The 18,867-nt window shown below is 36.1% G+C and overlaps 1 protein-coding gene across 10 annotated transcripts; it reads left to right on the forward strand.

The window, feature by feature from the left end:
- The first annotated feature begins 135 nt into the window (after window positions 1–135).
- On the forward strand, window positions 136–16,835 carry LOC110838255 (protein regulator of cytokinesis 1-like). 10 transcript variants are annotated; one of them, XM_087341537.1, is made up of 14 exons: window positions 138–264; window positions 654–862; window positions 6,070–6,208; window positions 7,566–7,664; window positions 8,291–8,431; window positions 8,607–8,726; window positions 8,879–9,031; window positions 9,815–9,979; window positions 11,072–11,295; window positions 11,512–11,659; window positions 12,032–12,190; window positions 12,589–12,767; window positions 13,726–13,806; window positions 15,862–16,835. In XM_087341537.1, exons 2-12 carry the CDS (start codon window positions 750–752, stop codon window positions 12,610–12,612), a joined length of 1,485 nt encoding a protein of 494 aa, XP_087197663.1. In that variant the 5' UTR covers window positions 138–264; window positions 654–749; the 3' UTR covers window positions 12,613–12,767; window positions 13,726–13,806; window positions 15,862–16,835. The 10 variants fall into 10 exon arrangements, with proteins under 10 accessions (XP_087197671.1, XP_087197662.1, XP_087197664.1 ...); XM_087341540.1 differs by lacking the exons at window positions 138–264; window positions 654–862 and adding exons at window positions 2,881–5,348; window positions 5,524–5,680; XM_087341536.1 differs by having other exon boundaries at window positions 137–862.
- Window positions 16,836–18,867: the final 2,032 nt, after the last annotated feature.

Here is an 18,867-nt window from a genome sequence, read left to right on the forward strand (position 1 = left end):
CAGTTATGTCGAAGCGATACGTAGTTTGTTGGTTCGCTACTAGATTTCGTTGTGGCCAAGTTCGCAGAGAGTGAAAGGAAGTCTGAAGTTGGTAAGATTTGTTGCGTGAATCTAGTCTTGGAGGTGTGGTATGACTGACGTATTTAGTTTATGTATGGCGAGTTGTTAGTTTTGCCGTGGAACATGTTTGCGTGTTAAATTTATTTGAGTTCATAATGGCAAATATTCAGTCTCTTGAAATGCCATAATTCAAGAATCATTGCTGTAAGTTTCTGTGTGCGAACAGTTATCTTCGTAGCTGTTATTAGGTTACGGAATAAGAGACTGGAAATTATGGGGTGTTCTCGTTTGTCGATTGAGTTTATGTGTCTATGATTGTCGAGGAATGATTAAATGAACGCCACGAGGCATTGATAAGTGACATTTATATACTGAGAAGTGTTTATTATTTGCGGGTTTGGTGCCTTGTACAGTTACTTGAAGAATTTCAATATGTTCGCCTTGGAACGTGAATTATGCTTGTTTAGCAATGCTGCATGTGTGGTGTGCCCCAGAAGAAAAGGATATATTCAATCAACTGCGTCATATGAATGCTGTTTGGGTGGGGAAACTTGATAGTTAAAAATGAATGCATTTTGTCTTTCTGGGAATAGCTGAGAGAAGAAGCTTAATTGATCCTTGGGATTCTACTGAGGAGAAAGCTGTCTGTCATCTGACCAGCCTACTGCTTGCCAGGAAATCAGTGGATTATGTTCAGTACACTTGGCAGGCTCACTTCATATCGCAACAGAAAATTGGCTGAGATCATGAAGTGCACTCCTGTCTGCTACAGATGTATCTTTCTCAATTTGACGTGCATTGTGTAAGTACACTAGCAATATGATGTATTAGATGTGCTTGTCATGTGATAGAGTTAAGTCTGTCCAAGAATATGTGGCACTGTTTATCATTACAATGCCCTTTGTAACTTGGTTGTTGTATTTCTTGTGGTATAGCTCTTTTGCAGGATGTTTGTTAAAATATTAGAGTGTTCGAGCTGTCTGTGAGTAAAGATTCCTTTGCATATGAATCATTATCAGAAAAGCTATGAGACTTATTACAGAAACTACTCTAAAATACTGACTACAGTTATAAAAAAGGCAAAAAGAATGGAGTATGATAAATGCATTCTAAATTCTGATAATAAAATTAAAACTACTTGGGGTATTATAAATAAAGAAGCATGTAGAAATACAAATAGAGTTGAAATAAAAACACTAAAAATTGATAGTAAGAAGTTCAATAATCAACAAACTATTGCTGAAGAATTTAATAATTATTTTGTTAACATTGTAGAGAGAAAAAAAAGAGAAGATATTAATAATCCCATAACTGCAAATGATATTAATGATGATGAAAATTATATTCATTTCATGAACCAAGCCTTTTCTAATCCATACCCGAATATGAACTCCAAATGCTGTACGAACAAAGAAATAAAAAAATAATAAAGTCCCTTAAATTAAAAAAATTGCATGGATATGATGAGATACCACCTATGATTTCAAAAATAAGCTCGTCATTTATAAGTTCACCTACCAATTATATATGCAATAAAATGTTAAGGAGAGGAGTATTTCCGGATAGATTAAAATATGCATTAATAAAACCATTATATAAGAATGGTGATATATATGATGTGTCTAATTATAGACCTATATCACTTTTAACATCTTTTTCAAAAATATTTGAAACTATAATGTACTCCAGAATTTTGGATCATCTCAATAAATACAATATTTTAAGTACTGAACAATATGGATTTAGGAAAGGATTAAAAACAGATAATGCAATTTATAAATTGACTACAGAGATTTTAAATGCCATGAATAACAAACAAATAGTGGGAGGCATTTTCTGTGATTTAGAAAAAGCTTTTGATTGTGTTGATCATGACATTTTATTATTTAAACTTAAATTTTATGGTATCAATGGGAAAGATCACGCACTCTATGAATCTTACTTAAATAACAGATACATTAGAACAGTATTACTTACTAATGACAATAGCAATACAGCCTCGGATTGGCATAAAGTTAGACATGAAGTTCCACAAGGGTCTATATTGGGACCTTTGTTGTTTCTTTTATACATAAACGATTTACCCAGTATAATAACTAAACTTGCTACACCTATATTTTTTCTCATTCTAATATAAATGACTTTAACAAACACATTCATGTAAATCAAATCTAAAACTTCTTGACGATGGTGAAGAGTCAATTGAATAACATGCGTACGAAGAAGATCATCATGTTTGTTGGGATGGAGCCAGAGTGTTATTAACAGAACCCAATACCATCTACAGAAAATACAAGGAGGCGGCACACATGGCACTACTCGCCAATCCTATCAGCCAGCCTAGTTTGGATTTATCTCCTATTTGGATACCTGTAATCTCCGAAGAAATCCAAGTTGGGCATCGAGTTTCGTATTAATATTCATGTGTATTTTTTCCCACCTTTTGTGAGTTTTTGTTTTTTGGCTTTATCGTGTTCAATGAATTTTGATTTCTACTTCAATTCTTTTACGTCCCACGGATGGATGGTGTGTTAATGCCTTTTTATTCCGGGACTTTCACTTTTTTACTTTGTCTGGAGATAGGGATTAGCTCTATCTAGTGGGTCCAACTGTGTAGGAACCTGAAGATGGAACGTTTTACGTTTTATATTTACTAGAGGATGGATAATATCCAAGAACATTTTTATTCAATTGACATTCATGTAACATTTGAAAATATAAATAGATGGTTTAGAATGAACAGATTACCATTAAATTTTAATAAGACACATTATATTCATTTTAAAATTAAGAGAAAAATGTTAGATACTCTTACAATAAGTTATAATAATAAACTCATTAATCATATTTTCTGTACTAAATTCTTGGGAATTATGATTGATGATGCATTAACTTGGAAGAATCATATTGATCTACTCATTAAGAAATTGAGCAAGGCTTACTATGTAATTAGAAATATGAAACCATATATGTCTACTTCAGTAAAAAAGTAAAGCTGTCCCACTATACGCCATGTAGGCGTTTGGGGTGAGTGGAGGTATAGCTCCACTCTTCCTTGACCTCGGCACTAGATGGGGGTGAGTGGTCAGCATCACGCCCCGGCCGGCTTTACCCCCGGGAAAGGACCCCGGTACCCATTTGTCTACTTCAGTACTAAAGACAATTTATTATGCTTTTTTCCATTCGTTAATGAGCTATGGCATCATTTTCTAGGGAAATTCATCTCGTAGTTACACTATTTTTCTCCTTCAGAAAAAGGCAATTAGAACAATGATGGGATGTGGCAATAGAGTCTCGTGTAGAAATATATTCAAAGAATCAGATATTTTGCCGTTGGCATCACAATATATATTTTCTTTATCATTGTTTGTATTACAAAACAAAACTCTTTTTCCATCAAACATTGACTCTCATACTATTGATACTAGACAGAGACAAAATTTGTATCTACCTCAAGCTAATCTAACAATTTATCAGAAAGGAGTTCATTATGCGGGTATAAAGATATTTAATAAATTACCCATAGAGATTAAGAATATCTCAAATAATCTTAAAAAGTTCAAGGTTGCATTAAGGCATTTTTTAATGACTCACTCATTTTATACTGTGGATGAGTACCTAATTGGATAACTATTACAATAAAAAATACTAGTTATATTGTTTTGTATTTAGTACACTGCTTGTTTAGATGTAATTCTTTAATGTATGTATTTCATGCTTTTATACTTGAGTTTGTGACGTGTTCTATATCCACTACTGGATTTCTGTAACTTGTAAATAGATATTTTAAGGCGGCCCAGGAAAATGCCTGTTTCTAGTGAATGATTACAAATGTGGGTTAATGGACAACTAATTAAAGCTGAACAAGCTTTCAAAATTTTACTTGTTACTTCGTCATAACCTGATGAGTTTTTTGATTTGAGGGAATTTATTACACTTTTCATCTCTGTTTCAGTGGTTGGAATAATATTAATACTAGTAATTTTTACAGGAAATACAGCTTTTAAAAATGAAACAGTATCTTCTGTCCCTGTTTGATATAAATTTAAGCTTTCAGTAATAGCTAGAAAAAACTTATTGAAGGCATTAGCCACTGATCCTGGATCCTTTACTTTTTCATTGTTTATTAGAACAATAGAATAGTTCTGAAAGTAACAACCAACCATTTCATTTTCGTACTAAAATCGCCTCGCTTATTTGAAATTATGATTACCCAAAGTTCGTCTAATTTAAAGACTGTTCACGGATTACTTCATTGTTATGTTGGTAGAAATGCATTTTGAGTTCATCGAATTTTCAGGCTATGTAATCTATGTACGCACAACACAATTCCGCCATGAATTGGGCAGAAAGTTTTCAGACTCGTGTAGAACTCGAAGGTTCATTACCGTGTTCACAAGAGCTGGAGTTCACTACCCACCTATGCACACTGCTAGACCCTTATCTTGAGCCAGGAAAATCCACTTATCCCCACACCCAATGATTGTAAGTAGCTGCGTAGGGTTGCATGTTCCTTAGGACTTTTAAAGCACTTGGGAAGAAAATGTGTAGAGACTAAAATCTGTCCTCGTTTTAGCTCTAACCAGTATATGAAATGAATCTCATGCACATGCCTTGGGGTTATATGCACCTTGGGTTGAGACACTGATGTAGGATTTAATAATGTGGCTTCTATTCGCTGGCTCAGGTTAGAATCATGTCGCGGGAATTAATAAACATTATGGCAATGAATCTTCAGGTCCCATCAAAACGTGATATTGTTCTTGGAGAACTGGGCATCAGGTACTTTGAGTCCTGTTTCAGGGAAGGGCATATATGGCCTAGAACCACGTATTTGAACTTATTAGTTACCTTAGACAAATATTTTTACGATGTAGAATATTCCATTAAAGTCAAATAAATTTGTAAAACAATATAAAATTTAGGTTAGAGAGTTCTCAGTGTGCTTGCTTTTGTATGCTTTCTTCTCTTTTTGATTATCGTATAGAAACTTTTCATACATAAAGAGTAATACATAAACGCACCTTGCTGGCGTTTGAAACCACAGATTATTCGAAACTTTTAAGTTATCGTCGTTGAAGAATGCAATGTTCTGTAATCTGTGGTTGATGACGTCAGGTACAGTTTAAATTCTGCCAATGAAAGTCTGTTTCTTCAACCAATCAAATTCTTGCCTCTCAAGGTATTTATATAACGTACAAGGGGTATTAGAGTCATTTGAAGATTTTATTTCGTATGTGTTGTTTTTACATTTAAATCATAAATATGGACAGTTTTATTCCTTCTAGGTAAGTTGATGTTCTTATTTCAGTACTTTTGTGAACTATCGATAAACCGTTCTGTAATATGTATTGACACTTGCAAATATAGACAAGGTTTAAATTGCATTGTGTGTAGTGTGTAGAAATAAATGACTGGTAGGCATGTCACTTTGCTGGATCCTTCATTTTTCGCTTTGTGTAGAAGATGCCTGAAAAGGTAGTACCAGCAAAGAACAATGTTTCGTGTAAACTCTGATACCAAAGGCATGCTAGTGATCTGTCATATTCGGCAGTTTTGGAAACTCAAAGCAGATGCTAACAGTATACTATGGGACTAGTATAAATTATGCAATGATAAAGTAAGTGTATGTCCTGTTTGTTATTATGAATAAAGCATGGTGTGTATGAAGAAAAATGGTTGGTTTTGGAGTGTCTTGCTTGTTATAACCAGTCTGCTGATGAGAAGTTCATTAAGTGCCTCATTTCTTTAGATTACAGCAAATGCTAGTGACACCGGGCTTGTGGTAGCCCATATTATTGAGGCTGATTACCCAATTCTGCAAAAATCTACACTTCACTTGAAGTTTAAACCAAACTTTACTAACTTCCTCATAACTTGTATGTAAAATATAGGTAGCAGGTTGGGATTTGAGGCTATTTGAAATATTGTTCAGTGTGATAAATAAAAATTCATGGAAAAGCATTTTCTTATCCAAGAAATATAAATGAATGGTTTCTTCCCATTCAGCTACTGTAACGATGTAAGCACAGCAGTTAATAATACTGTAACAACATATATGGACAAATTTGCATCGATTTGGAAATATTGTGGGTATGACGATTTAAATATACGGCAGAGATGTGAGGCTGTGAAGCAACATGTGCATGTGAGTACAATTTTAAGATGAAGTTTTAAATTATCTTTTATGGTTATTAGTTATCAGAATTATTTATTTTTGTGCTGCTGTTTGTGATGCACAGAGGGGGCAAGAAAATATTACAATGGTTACTGAATTTTTAAACATAATCAACTAATGAAGAGAATGTTAATTCATGTGATTGTTAGTTGTGAGAATTGGTGCAGGAATGAAGTCTCAGAATCTAAGTGATTTACGTGCACATGAAAGAATTGCAATGTAATCAGTGACATACTAAAACAGATGTGTGACATATGAAATTTGTGTGAATACATTTATAAGTGATTTGAGGAACTTCTTTCACAGGGCTTAAACATTGTTTCTTCCATTTATTTTTTCTGAATGTGATGCCAAAAAGGGACACATTGTTTTGGTTTAGTTTTGTGATATTTTAAAATACATAAATTAATGTAGGGTTGTGGTTGTTGTCTCTCGCTCTCTCTTTTTTACAAGGAAATTTTCTGTATGTGAACAGTTGTTTATTACTATCCCAAGTTATCTGAGACCTTGCTAGGATATTTTAATGGATGTTATAGTTGTAAAAATTTTCACTTCCTCCTCGTTATAGAGCTTGTGTATCGACAGAAGTGTCTGAATCTAAGACTTTAGTTCTGTTTGTGGCATAGAAGTATTACTTTGGGACTCATCAACAGAAATGTCTTCTATTTCACTGTCTGTCAGTTTTGTGTGCCATAATAACAGGATAGTAAGCATGATGCATGTGTTCACAGCTGTTTGCAATAACCGTCCAAATACAGGCATAATATATTAGCACTGTGATCATTGAAGCCAAGGAAGTATAAAAGAAATCCACCAGAGTTAGTTCCTGTCTGTGAACTATTGGTCACTGTTTCTATTTAGAAATGGGAAAGAAAAAATAGAAAAATGGCATGCAATAAATTGGGATAATTCATACACGCAAAATTATAACTGCTATAGGTAAAGTTAAGATGGTATATTTTTGGGGCAAAACAAAACCTAAGTTAATATGGGGTATGAGTAGGGGTAAATTTTGATCCATATCAAACAGTTACTAGCAGAGTTTTATGTAAACTGGTAAGTTTACATAAAACTCTGAAGTGTCAAGTACCAAGTAGATACAACTTCAAACTTACAGACAGAACATCTTTAATATCACTTCACTGTGATAATTGCTAAGTAAGTGCTAAAAGTGTAGGATATGTTAAGAAATCAGTGTAGTTTTTTTGTTTTGTTTATTGCACTTTCCAGTTTTAAAAAATGTTTTATATATTTGGGATTTTCAACAGTGTTTCACTGAAATTTCTGCCCATATATGATTTTTATTTCCTGTTTGTGGCCTTTTCAGGACTTGTTTGAGGAAATGTTAAAAGAGGAGCAAGAAATCAAGAACTTATTTATGATAAAGATTGAACAGCATATGGAACAGATATCAGAATTGTGCGAGGTAATATTAATAACAATTTAAATAAATTTTTGTCTGTTATAGTGCAGAATCCATTTAACAATAAGAAGGGCAAAACAAAATTTATATTTTCTGGGCTGCAATACAAATTGTACGTTTGCTGGAATATTGTTCTGCTATAGAGAAAGAGAAATTATTTTAATATTGGCTGTTTTATAAATGGTTAAAAATGGAAGTAGGCAAGAAAGTAGGCTTATGAGGTCACCATGTTGTGTGTGAATATTGTCAGAATGCTTAATACAGGGCCCTCAAATGGTGAATCATAACAGCTTAAAAAATTCCACTTTTTCAAAGGAAAATGGTGTCTCCCTGAAATCACTATTTGGTTTTATGGTAATAACTTAGTGAATAATTTGGTATGATGATAGATCATGAACATATTCAAAAATTCCATATGAACTATTATCTGTATGTTAAAAATTATAAACATGGCAGTGGTGCAAGATTTTGAGGTTATGTAATACAGATTTAATGCAGACATTTGTAATAATTCCTTCTCAACACAGTAATAACGATAGTCTTTAGCATCGTCACACAGAGGACCAGCATGCTGCATCTGTTCTTTTTGCTTTGGCAAGTCTGTCAATTAATGATTTGTCCATATTTAGGAAATGAATATGGAGATGTCTGTAACTGGGTTAGAAAATCTGCCATTGTGCAGTGCTGAAAGGACACTGCGACACCAGTTAGGCAAATATCGCAAAATGAAAGAGTCGCTTGCTTGCAGATTAGCAGATCTGCAGAGGAAGGTATGTATTGTTGCACAATAAAGGGAATAGGATTATTTATTATTACTTCATCACAGCTGTCAACATGCCATATGATTTAAACAAGGTTGTGGATGTGTCTTCCAAGTTGTCAGATTTGTCAATAGATGCCTTGAATTGGAATTTTGAAGTTAATTTCTCTAATTCTTTCATACAGGAAAAAGTGCTTTGTGATGATCTGGGAATTGAGCCACAGACCGGCTTCACAGATCAGTTTCCCACTGAACGACAACTCGATGATTTTGAAAATTACGTCAAGGAAAAAGATAATGAAAAGGTGAGCGTATTTCACATAAATATGTCATCAGTGGCTGCCAATCTAGTTTATCAAGTTTTGTGTGGGTTTTACTGTTTCTTATTTTTGTCTCGTAGTGTGTGTTGAATGCTACGAATTTATCACTGTAGAAGTCGTATTCTATTTAATTTCAGCAACGGTTGATGCAGTTGTATCAGGAATCCAAGTCGGCTATCATTGCCATTATGACCGAGCTCGCAATTGTTCCAACACTGGAATTCGAGATACTTGTATGTGGAAATGATGCAGCCTTCAGACCAACTAGGGAGAATATGGCTGCACTGAACGTACGTAGCTTTACTGTCTACTTGTTAATTTAAGCAGTTCTTGATTTGGGAATTAGAATTTTTTAAATAATTTTCAAACCTGCAGAAATATTCTTTAACCCAGTATTAGGCCAATACAAGATGTGTTTTTAGACCTTCCTAAATATTTTCCTTCTGCTGGTTGGTCTTATCCTTTTCTCTGCTGTGGGCAATCTATCCAATCTCATTACTTCGACATCTTTCCAGTGTTGTATAAAATTTGTAATTCTTCATTGTGTGTTTTTGTGCATAAGAGACTTTATTGTGTTTGTCCATCTAGGCCTACTCTGTTTTCAAGGAAGACTGTGTTTTTTTAGTTCCCATGGAAAAAGTTTCAATGCCCGCCTTGGGGGTGGGGGTGGGGGGTTGCAGCTCCCTCTTAAGGAAACACTTCACTCATTTTTGTGTTATTTCCTGTCTAAAAATCTTTTTACCTCCAGGGAGATTCTGTATATAAGCTGAGAGCATGTGTTAAAGAACACAGACGTGACCTAAAATTCCCAGTTTCAGGCGATGAAGAGACAGTGGAATTTTTCGTGATGACAGCAGTGATCATAACCATCCTCCTCAAATGTCATTTCCACCATCTTATGAAAATGAACTCCTCCAGTTGCTTTCATTCCCCAATAAGCAGGACTCTTGTGTGTATCATCAAACCCTGATAGAGTGCCTCTCTATATTCTGCCACGCTCACATTGCATTGGTCCTCAGGCTGTGGCATGAAGGTTAGCTACACGTAGCAAAGATTTTATATCCGTGTTGCAGCAATTACACCAGAGGTTAAAACAACAACTGGAAGATAAAGAAGCTGAAGTCGCTGAGTTGCGTGAAAAAATCACGCAACTTTGGGTCCGTCTCCCTGAAGAATTCAGGCACAGAGAAGACTTCTTCTCTACTCATCGAGACCACTCTTCTGCTACTTTGGAAGCTGTATGTATAACTTCTGTTCTTTAAGAAAATAAAATGATGTTCTATACATGCCCCTGTAGCACATCTGGGTGAGGACAAAAGAAGCTACCTTAATGTATAGCATTTCCCTTAAGAGCTAAGCCCTATTGTTAAATCTTAAGGTAGGGCAATGTCTAATGGCACTACCTGTAATAACCAGGTTGACTGATGGCCTTTGAGACCCCTTTGTTACAAAATTTAGGCTTGGGTCCCAAAATTAGGGGATCCAATCAAAAGCAAGGATGTGCTGCAGGTACCCCTGGTTTTGGAGAGCTGAGGGTTTTTAGTCGTGTGTGCAGATGCTTCTAGGCTCTTCCCTTTTGGACGTAGAGTAATTCGGTGGCAAACTGCTCAGCCACAATTCGGCCTTTATATTGGATATTGTACCAAATTCTATAACTACCAAAATTTATAACAAATTTGATAAAATATATGGGACTGCATACATCGGCAAAGGCGGGGTGAAGAAGTGTACTTGGGTGATTTAGTAAGTTATATAGACAGTGTGAACATTTGTGTACAGTTTAATTCCAATTTATAACAATAAAGCTGGGCTTGTTAAAACCTACAACTGTGTCATAAGTCCGAGCGTCCGCTGCATCACCGTGAGTCCGGCCGTTACACTAACCTGAGTGTACAGACGGCGTGTTTTATCGGCTGGAGCTACCCTGAGCAACCATCTCTCGTGGACACAAGAGGTCCACTGGCGCCCAACAAAATAACCAAGAACAAATTAAAAGGGAGATCGGTTACAATATCTTCCCCTTTCGTCTTCCATTTATTCATTACATGTCTGTACGTCCTTTCCTCTGTGTTTCTTCTCCATCCCTGTTATTTTATCATTCTTACCTCTCATATTAGAAGCACTTCTAGAAGCTGCATAATGGTAGCAGCTCCTGTAAACTAGAATGTTTTGAGATCTAGCATCATTATGAAAAACTGTTAGGTGCCTCCGGGAGCACAAACAAAACAGTCATTAACTGTATCTTATTGTATATATTGATTGTTCTTGTGTTTGTATGAAGTAAGAAGTGTCCAACTCTTCATACAGTTTTAATATTTTCATAATTACAGTTTAAGGATGAAGTACAGAGATGCGAAGTACTGAAACGCCAGAACATCAAACGCTTCGTCGAGAAGATTCGAGAAGAGCTCAAACACTGGTTTGATAAGTGTTTGATTAGCGAAGAAGAGCGCGCGCAGTTTCAACCATATTCTTCCGAGTGTTTCACTGAAGATCTCTTGGAACTACATGAACTTGAAATCCAGAAGCTTCAGGCTCACTATGAGCAAAATAAGTAAGTGATTCGTGATCATCAAATTTTTGGAGTGAGCAAATAGTTGTAATGTATGACTTTTTATGCAGTTTGGAATTCAAGGTGTTAGCAATTCCAATAGGTACCGAATTCCTTGCATGAAGTATAGGAGAATATCAGTACGAACATTTAAAATTGTCACTTTTGCAGTAGGCTTTTATTTTTTTAATTTATAAAACTTACTGCTTTTTCTTTCAGTGAGATTTTTGAATTGGCTTACCAGCGGCAGAACCTTTGGGACAAAATGTTAGATTTAGAAAATAGAGAAAATGACCCAAACCGGCTATTCCATAACCGTGGAGGCCTGCTGCTAGTCGAAGAGAAAGAAAGGAAGGCAATCAAAAAGGTAATCTGATAAAGTGCCTCTTAAATAAATAAATACATTTTGTAATTTCTAACATCAGTTCTGAGTGAGGCCAATAATTTTGAAGTATAAATGTTGATTTAAAAAAAATGGTGGCTTGAAGTTCATAGACCTGGGGGTTTGAATCTGTACGTACACATCTGCCAGTGCATTTCTGAGATGTTAAACTTTTCCTCAGTTCGCTTCGCTTGCAAACACTTCCTTAGAATCCGTCACACTGTTGGTCGAGGAAGGTGGAGCACTTGTCTTTTTTCATGATCTACAAATGATCATTTATCAGTGGCAAGGTTTGGGGTTCCGTCAGAGAATTAAGTTGATATGTTGCTGAATTTTGGTCGTCTTCCCTCTCGTTAGGATTTGCCGAAGGTTGAAAAGGAGCTTATGAAGTATGTCAGCCTTTACGAGGAACAACACAAGAAACCTTTCAAGATACATGGCCAACCAGTCTCAGATGTAATTAATAGTCGGTGGGCATTGCACAAAGAGCATAAAGAAGAAAGAAAGAACGCAAAGGTGAGTAACTGACTGACATCTAGATTTACTGATTGTTTTAATCTATTGAGATTATGAAACTGCTGCGATGGGCTGGTTCAGCTGCGTCCGGCAGACGATGCGGCGGTTTCGACGATCAAGAACAGCCGATTGACGGCTGAACTCATCGTTGATGCCCAAGAATATGCGTCAGCTTAGAGTAGATGTTTTAATCATGGGAGTGATTCTGATTGTTGATTTGAAAGTACGGTTAGAAATGAAAAGTCACGTGGCTCAAGATAGGGCCCAGTGGTAAGGTTTTATGATGACCCTGATCTTTGGTGGGATGAATAACAGTGAGTTGCATGAAAATGACCCTGTGCCATGAAGTTGATTACATATAAAAATAATGTCTGTCATTTCTTTATTTTATTTTGCAGAAATTTGCAAGAGATGCTGTTTGATATTGAATCCAAAAATGGGATCTCAATTAAGAGCTCCTAAACGTAAGAATGCACCAGGAACTCCTCCTCTCGGTTCACATAAATTACGGAAGGTGGCCAGAATTGAAAGGACTGCTACCTTAGGGACCATCGCTCGTCCTATTCAGCAAACTGTGGTATGTTAATTTATTTTTTCCACCCCCCCCCCCTCCCCCAATGCTTGTTTTATTTCTGGTCATCACCTTTACTACTGTTTTCTAGGGACAGTACCTTTTCATTTCCTGGATCACATGTAGATGCTGTGAACACCAGATGCTAACCGTGGACTTATTAATTTGATTGCTAATGTGGAAAGTTGACTCATCTGAAACAAGCACTTTGCACACGTAGGCGTAACTCATCTCTGTCGATGCAGTCTAGAATCAAAGCTGCTTAAGGTTATATGTGTGTAAATGCAGGAACTTGTGAATAATCTTATGTACTGCTTTTTTGATGTGGTGGGTTTGTGTGATGCTGTCAAGGCAGATGTAGGCCAACTTTGTTGTTACACTTCATGAAGAGCAGGGTTTATTTAAATTTTTTTGTTGATTTGCATCCAGTACATCATCTGTGAGACAGATGATGACAAACTTTTTGAGTTTCTCAGAGAGTGCTGCCATCTGGATAATGGAAGCGCCTGCTGATAACCGTTCGACATAACGCAAGACGTTACTAAATATATCAGACTTAAAAATTGCATGTCGTATATTTTCGGAACATTTGCAGCTGAGAACAATCCACCTCATACAGATTATTAAAATAAAAAATTGTTTGAGGTTGAGTTCTAGCACAATTCTGGTGATACAAAATGTGTGATATTTTCTTGAAGCAGGTATTCTAATCACCAGATATCTTGCAATCACTGTGAATAATACAAAAAATAAATGTGTAATAAACAGATTCAAACACTACAAAGATTTCTTCTAGTCTTGAGACATGTGTTCTGTCTTTGATATCCTTAAAACCTCAAAATGTAAATGTGTTTTCTGCATTCATGTAATGAAGTACTTATACTTTTGTGACATTCAGATCAGAATATTTTTTAAAACTGAATAATTTGGCACACATTGTACTGTGTTACTGTTTATTTTTTAGGTTCCTAGGATTATTTTTGCTCGAGTAGGAACAAATAATGATACAGAAGCTTCGAATATGACGACGTATACAGACTTCCAGGTTTGTGGTAAATGATTATTTGGGAAATCAGTGTCTTTATTCGCTTGGCACAGAATGTATAAACCTGCCTGTTCTGTCTGACCTGTTGGCAACAGTGTTTCTGCTTTCAGAATAATCTACTGCCAACTTCTGATGGTGCCACTGCTTGTACTTCTGATGCTCTTGCATGTGGTTAGTTTATAATTTCAGATACTATTCCTGTTTACTGGTGGCAGATAGAAATAATGGTTGTACAGTGAAACGTCTATCCATCGTTCCCGGATGCATCGTCCGTTTTGTTCGGTCCCGGATACACCCCATATAAAATAATGTTACGCTTTCCTGCTTCTATTGTTCCTCGAACTATCGTTTTATCGCATCGATCGTTCAAAAATTTTAGTCCCGGCCCACAATTTTCCCGCAATGATCGTTTCTGAGAAATTAAAATGCTGGGTTTAGAGATAATTTAATACCGAAAGACGCACAATGTTTTTGGAATACACAGTAGCGGTAACCTGTTATGTCGCCCAACCATTCTTTTGGAATGAGGGGTGATAGTTGGAGTGAATGGCGGTGCCCATTGTCAGATATTTTATGAATTTAATTAGGGTGCACTCATATTTTGTTCCAGCGACGCCAGATGGCATGTGCAGTGTGAATTTCTTCACAAATGCTTTTATTACAAGTACAAAGGAAAGGCGGGCGGCACTTTTCATTCTTCTGGTTCATCTCGTTTCCAGCGGTTCAGGGTCTTCTACAGCTACGTTTCGTTGAGTTCGGCAGTAACAGTATTTCCATTCTTCCTGTTATTGTCCGCGAAGGGGGTGGGAGTGGTGAGGAAGAGGAAGAGGAAGACGACGAATGCGAGCCCAAAGCTGTGCCGAGTTTTGCCGAAGCATTGGCAAAAGTGAAGTCGTTCTTTTATGCGCGTAATATTAGTGAACGTGACGAGGAAAACATTTTGAACGTGGAAAGGGCTCTGTTTGGCCTAAAACGTGAAGTTTCGACAAACCAGTTGTCCATCAAAGACCTTTTTGGTAAAAAGAAGTAACTTTGAAAGAGAAACGTTCAGTTTTTTAAATTTTTTTAATGCTTTCCTGCATCTATCGTTTTCCCGTATTCATCGTTTTTATTTCCCACCCCCACCGAAAACGATGCATCGAGGTTTCACTGTAGGTGTAGCAGTTTATCTGTAATTGTGGGTGAATATGCTATATGGGGTGAAATGAACAGAACTAGTTTCTTTAAATAATTGGAGGTCCATAGACAGTTTTTAAAAATTCTCACTGTATGCAATTTTTACATAAAATTTATACGGTGTGGAGAGTTCATATCATGGTCTTTTTTTGACTCCTTGTAATCTTGAAGGTGATTACCGATGTTTTATGAGGAACGTAGCGTCTGTCTTTATTCTTGTTGTTAACTGCGATTTCAACCTGTGTTTGCTGTGTCATGTTAGTGATAATTATATGATGATATAAATAAGTGTCTCTACTTTGTTCAGTTCTTACAATGTGTGTAATACTTAACCTCTATTGGCTGTGCTTCACATCCTACGCACGGTCCAACTGTCTGTGTATTGCAGTAGCATACTTATAAACAGTTTAACTTTGGATTAAGGTCTGGTTGGCAGCTGTGTAGAATGAAGGTTTAAATCCCATGTGATAAAGGCTGACGAGCATTTCCCTACAAATATTGGTGATTGTTTTAAAATGTATGTCAATTAGTATAAAATTGTTTTATGTCACAGATCCCCCTGAAACATTATTTTTTTGGTAATAGATCCTAATGTTTCTGTATTTCTAACAGCAGAGCCCAATGATGATAATACTGAGCAGTTTCATCCCTTTCCCCATCTTGACAACCTAGATCTTGTTAGAAGTACAAACATCAGGTTCTTTGCAAGAAAAATAATTATAATGAGGCATGTTATTACATTATTAAGTAGGAGTTTGGTGTACTGTGAATATTGATGCTACTAATACTAAGTTTGCTTACATAATGTCCTTGCCGCCTTTTGCTAGTATGCTCATATTGTAGGTGTAGATGTATTAAATTGAATGATACTTGTTATAGGAACATCTGGAAGTGTTAAAGCAACAAGAGACATGCAGAAGCTCCGTGGTCGCAGGTCACTGCCTCCGTGAGCGTAACACCCCTGCTAGAACCCTGTCTAAAATACCTTCAAAGATTTTACTGCCACGTAGCACGAAGAAGATGTCACAGGCACGAGTAACACTCGTGAAACCTCTGCGGAAAAATGTTGCAGCTCAGGGGTCTTCATCAAGACTGTGCAAACTTCCTGGGGCACACCGAAAACCCCAATGAATCAAAGAGGCACAGCAGTAACGTGCCATTTAACGACTCGTAGATGACAGCTCCCGATAATTATGTGATTTGTGGTGTGAATGTCTTGTACAAATAGTTCCCTGTTAATATATTGTATATTTGTTTCTTCCTCTTTAGGGTAACTTGCTAAGACTACGGAAATACTGTCTGTGAAATTGAGTAGATGTCATTTGAAATTAGTTGTGTTCTGTGGTGGTATGATGTTTGTCGGTATAGGAATATTTTATGTGAAGTGCAGTAATGCATATATTTAATTTAAAGTATTGTAAATTTTGTCCTCAGCGGTTTGTAACTTTGTTCACACACTGGAAATACTGCGTGTTCTTCCTGACCATTTTTTTTAACATTTTGTGTAAGATTCCTGGACAGTAATATTTTTAAACTTCATAGTGTGTTGTCCTTACTAACATTAATTGTGCTGGCTTTTGTTGTTTTTAATTCTTATATGGAGAGTATATTACTTGTTACAACTTTGTACAACAAAACGTTCTCCTCAATTAATTAACTATGAAAGACTGCTGGTTGAGATGTTATTTAATGAATGTTTTTAATTGTCCATTTTAATATGTTAAGTACTTGTATGATATAGATTAGTTTTATACTGTTGAACTTGCTGCAAAGTGCAATTATTTTTAACATTATTATATATAACTATATGTCATCAGTATTGAATTTGATAATAAACAATTAGTATTCTATAAGTCTCCTTACTCAACATTAAGGTGTACTGTTTGTTTGTTTGTCGTCAGTGTTCCGACTGGTTTGATGCGGTCCTCCATTTTCGCCTATCTTGCGCCAATCTCTTCATTTCCACACATTTTTTGCAGCTCACATCCTCAAAAATCTGCGTCACATATTCCAATCTTTGTCTCCCCCTACGATTCTTCCCTTCAACTGTTCCTTCCATTACCAAATTAACCAATCCTGGGTGCCTCAGAATGTGTCCTATCTCTTCTTCTCGTAAGATTTTTCCATATTCTTCCTTCACCTATCCTCATTTTGTACTTTATCAGTTCACTTAATTTTCAACATCCTTCTATAGCACCACAGTTCAAATGCTTCAGGTGAATTTAAAAAAAAACTGTTTTCATTGCCATAATTCTTATTGGTTATTAAATATGTGTATATAGTGACTTTAAAAAATGTGTTGTGTATATTTTGGTGGTGACTGTACAAAATTCATGTTTTCTAGACAATATAAACAATATCAATACAAATACCTACCATACTACGCGGCGCAACAACCCAGAAGACGAATCTCCGTACTAGCTGCTGTGAAAACCTCAAATTCTACAATATCTGCTTGTGATTCACAGCTGTAAGTTGCTACGATAGGCATATGTAAAGTATTACAGTCAAAGCTATTTATTCCAAGTATTATCTTCATTTTGATATACTTTGGGCAATGTATTTCTCACGTGGATTATTTGTCAGCTTTCAGTTTATTTTTTGAGAGTGTTTTATTTATGTCTTGTGAGAGGTTGAGATATTGGTTGAGTCTTCGTTGTCGTGGTTTTGAACTTGTAAATGTGTGCCCATGTTCGATTCTTTATATCTCCTTATCATTGTTCATTTACATCCAGTGTACATAAGATGGGATCGCCAATGGGTGTAATGACACTAAGAGCCTCCCCTTTTAACTTCAGAAAGGGTGATACTGTTAAAATATCGTGTGAGGGTGTTATTTTCTTTCCATTTTACTTCACACTGCTAGTTTTAATATTATTGTGTTGTGTCTTATAGATTTTGGGGTACCTTAATGACAGATGTGACAACACAGGAACAGTTTTTCTACCAAACTGCAAGCACCACGATCATATCAACAAGGAAGAGGCAGAGAAATTGCTCGCAGCTCTGACAAGGTAAATATACATGAACATGCAACATCTGATGTGTGGGCTGTTGTTCTTGTGGCGACTAAATTCAGTTAAGCCTTGTTGGGCGATCAGCTGCGTCAGGTAGCCGTAACGAACCAGCATCTTAAGCAACTGTTAGTAAACATTAATTGTGTTAAATAAATGCGCTCCTAGAGCACAGCATTGCTTGTTTTAATTTCATTAACTAATTCTTGCTAACAGTGCAGTGTGACAGAATGTTTATTAGAACTTTTTTGATTAATTTCGTGAGTAGAAAACAATTCTTATATTTATTGCATGTATTGAAGAATCACCTTGTATTTATTTGTGTATATGTTTTTTCAGAAACCAGAGGCTGTATGAAGTTCAACATCTCTATGATGTACAGAATTATGAAGAACTGGTAAAAATTCATCAGGAAACTTTTCACTACTCGCAACAAATGCAGCTTCCATCAGCTTTAAGCTGTAACGCCGCTTGTCCTGATCGGGCTACTCAGCTTGCTATGTTAATGGATGGTCTGTGGCAACTCAGGAGGTACCAGGTACTTGTACCTGTGCTCTTAATTTAGACTTTTCTTACTTGGAGATTGGTTGAGGATCCACTCAGACTTCAGGTGGAACAGCTGACCTTGTATTTCGATTACAGTATTTGTTCCTATAGAACAATTTTTTTTCTCACTTCAGTCTTCTTGTAATAGGCCTATGTGGTGAAGACCTGATTTAGTGAATATTTTTTCTGGTCCTGCCTGAAGCCAACTATAAGCATTAGTGGTTTCCCCATATCTTGGTGTGTGGGCTTACATAGAAAAATATGTATAAAGAGAATGCAAGTGGGCAAAAGAGTTTGGAATGCTGCGAGTCAAAAGACGCACTTC

This window comes from Zootermopsis nevadensis, unplaced genomic scaffold (assembly GCF_977971745.1).
Source record: "Zootermopsis nevadensis isolate Lab colony 2312 unplaced genomic scaffold, Znev_1.0 Znev_ptg000082l, whole genome shotgun sequence".
In the NCBI taxonomy this organism is placed as follows: Eukaryota; Metazoa; Arthropoda; class Insecta; order Blattodea; family Termopsidae; genus Zootermopsis; species Zootermopsis nevadensis.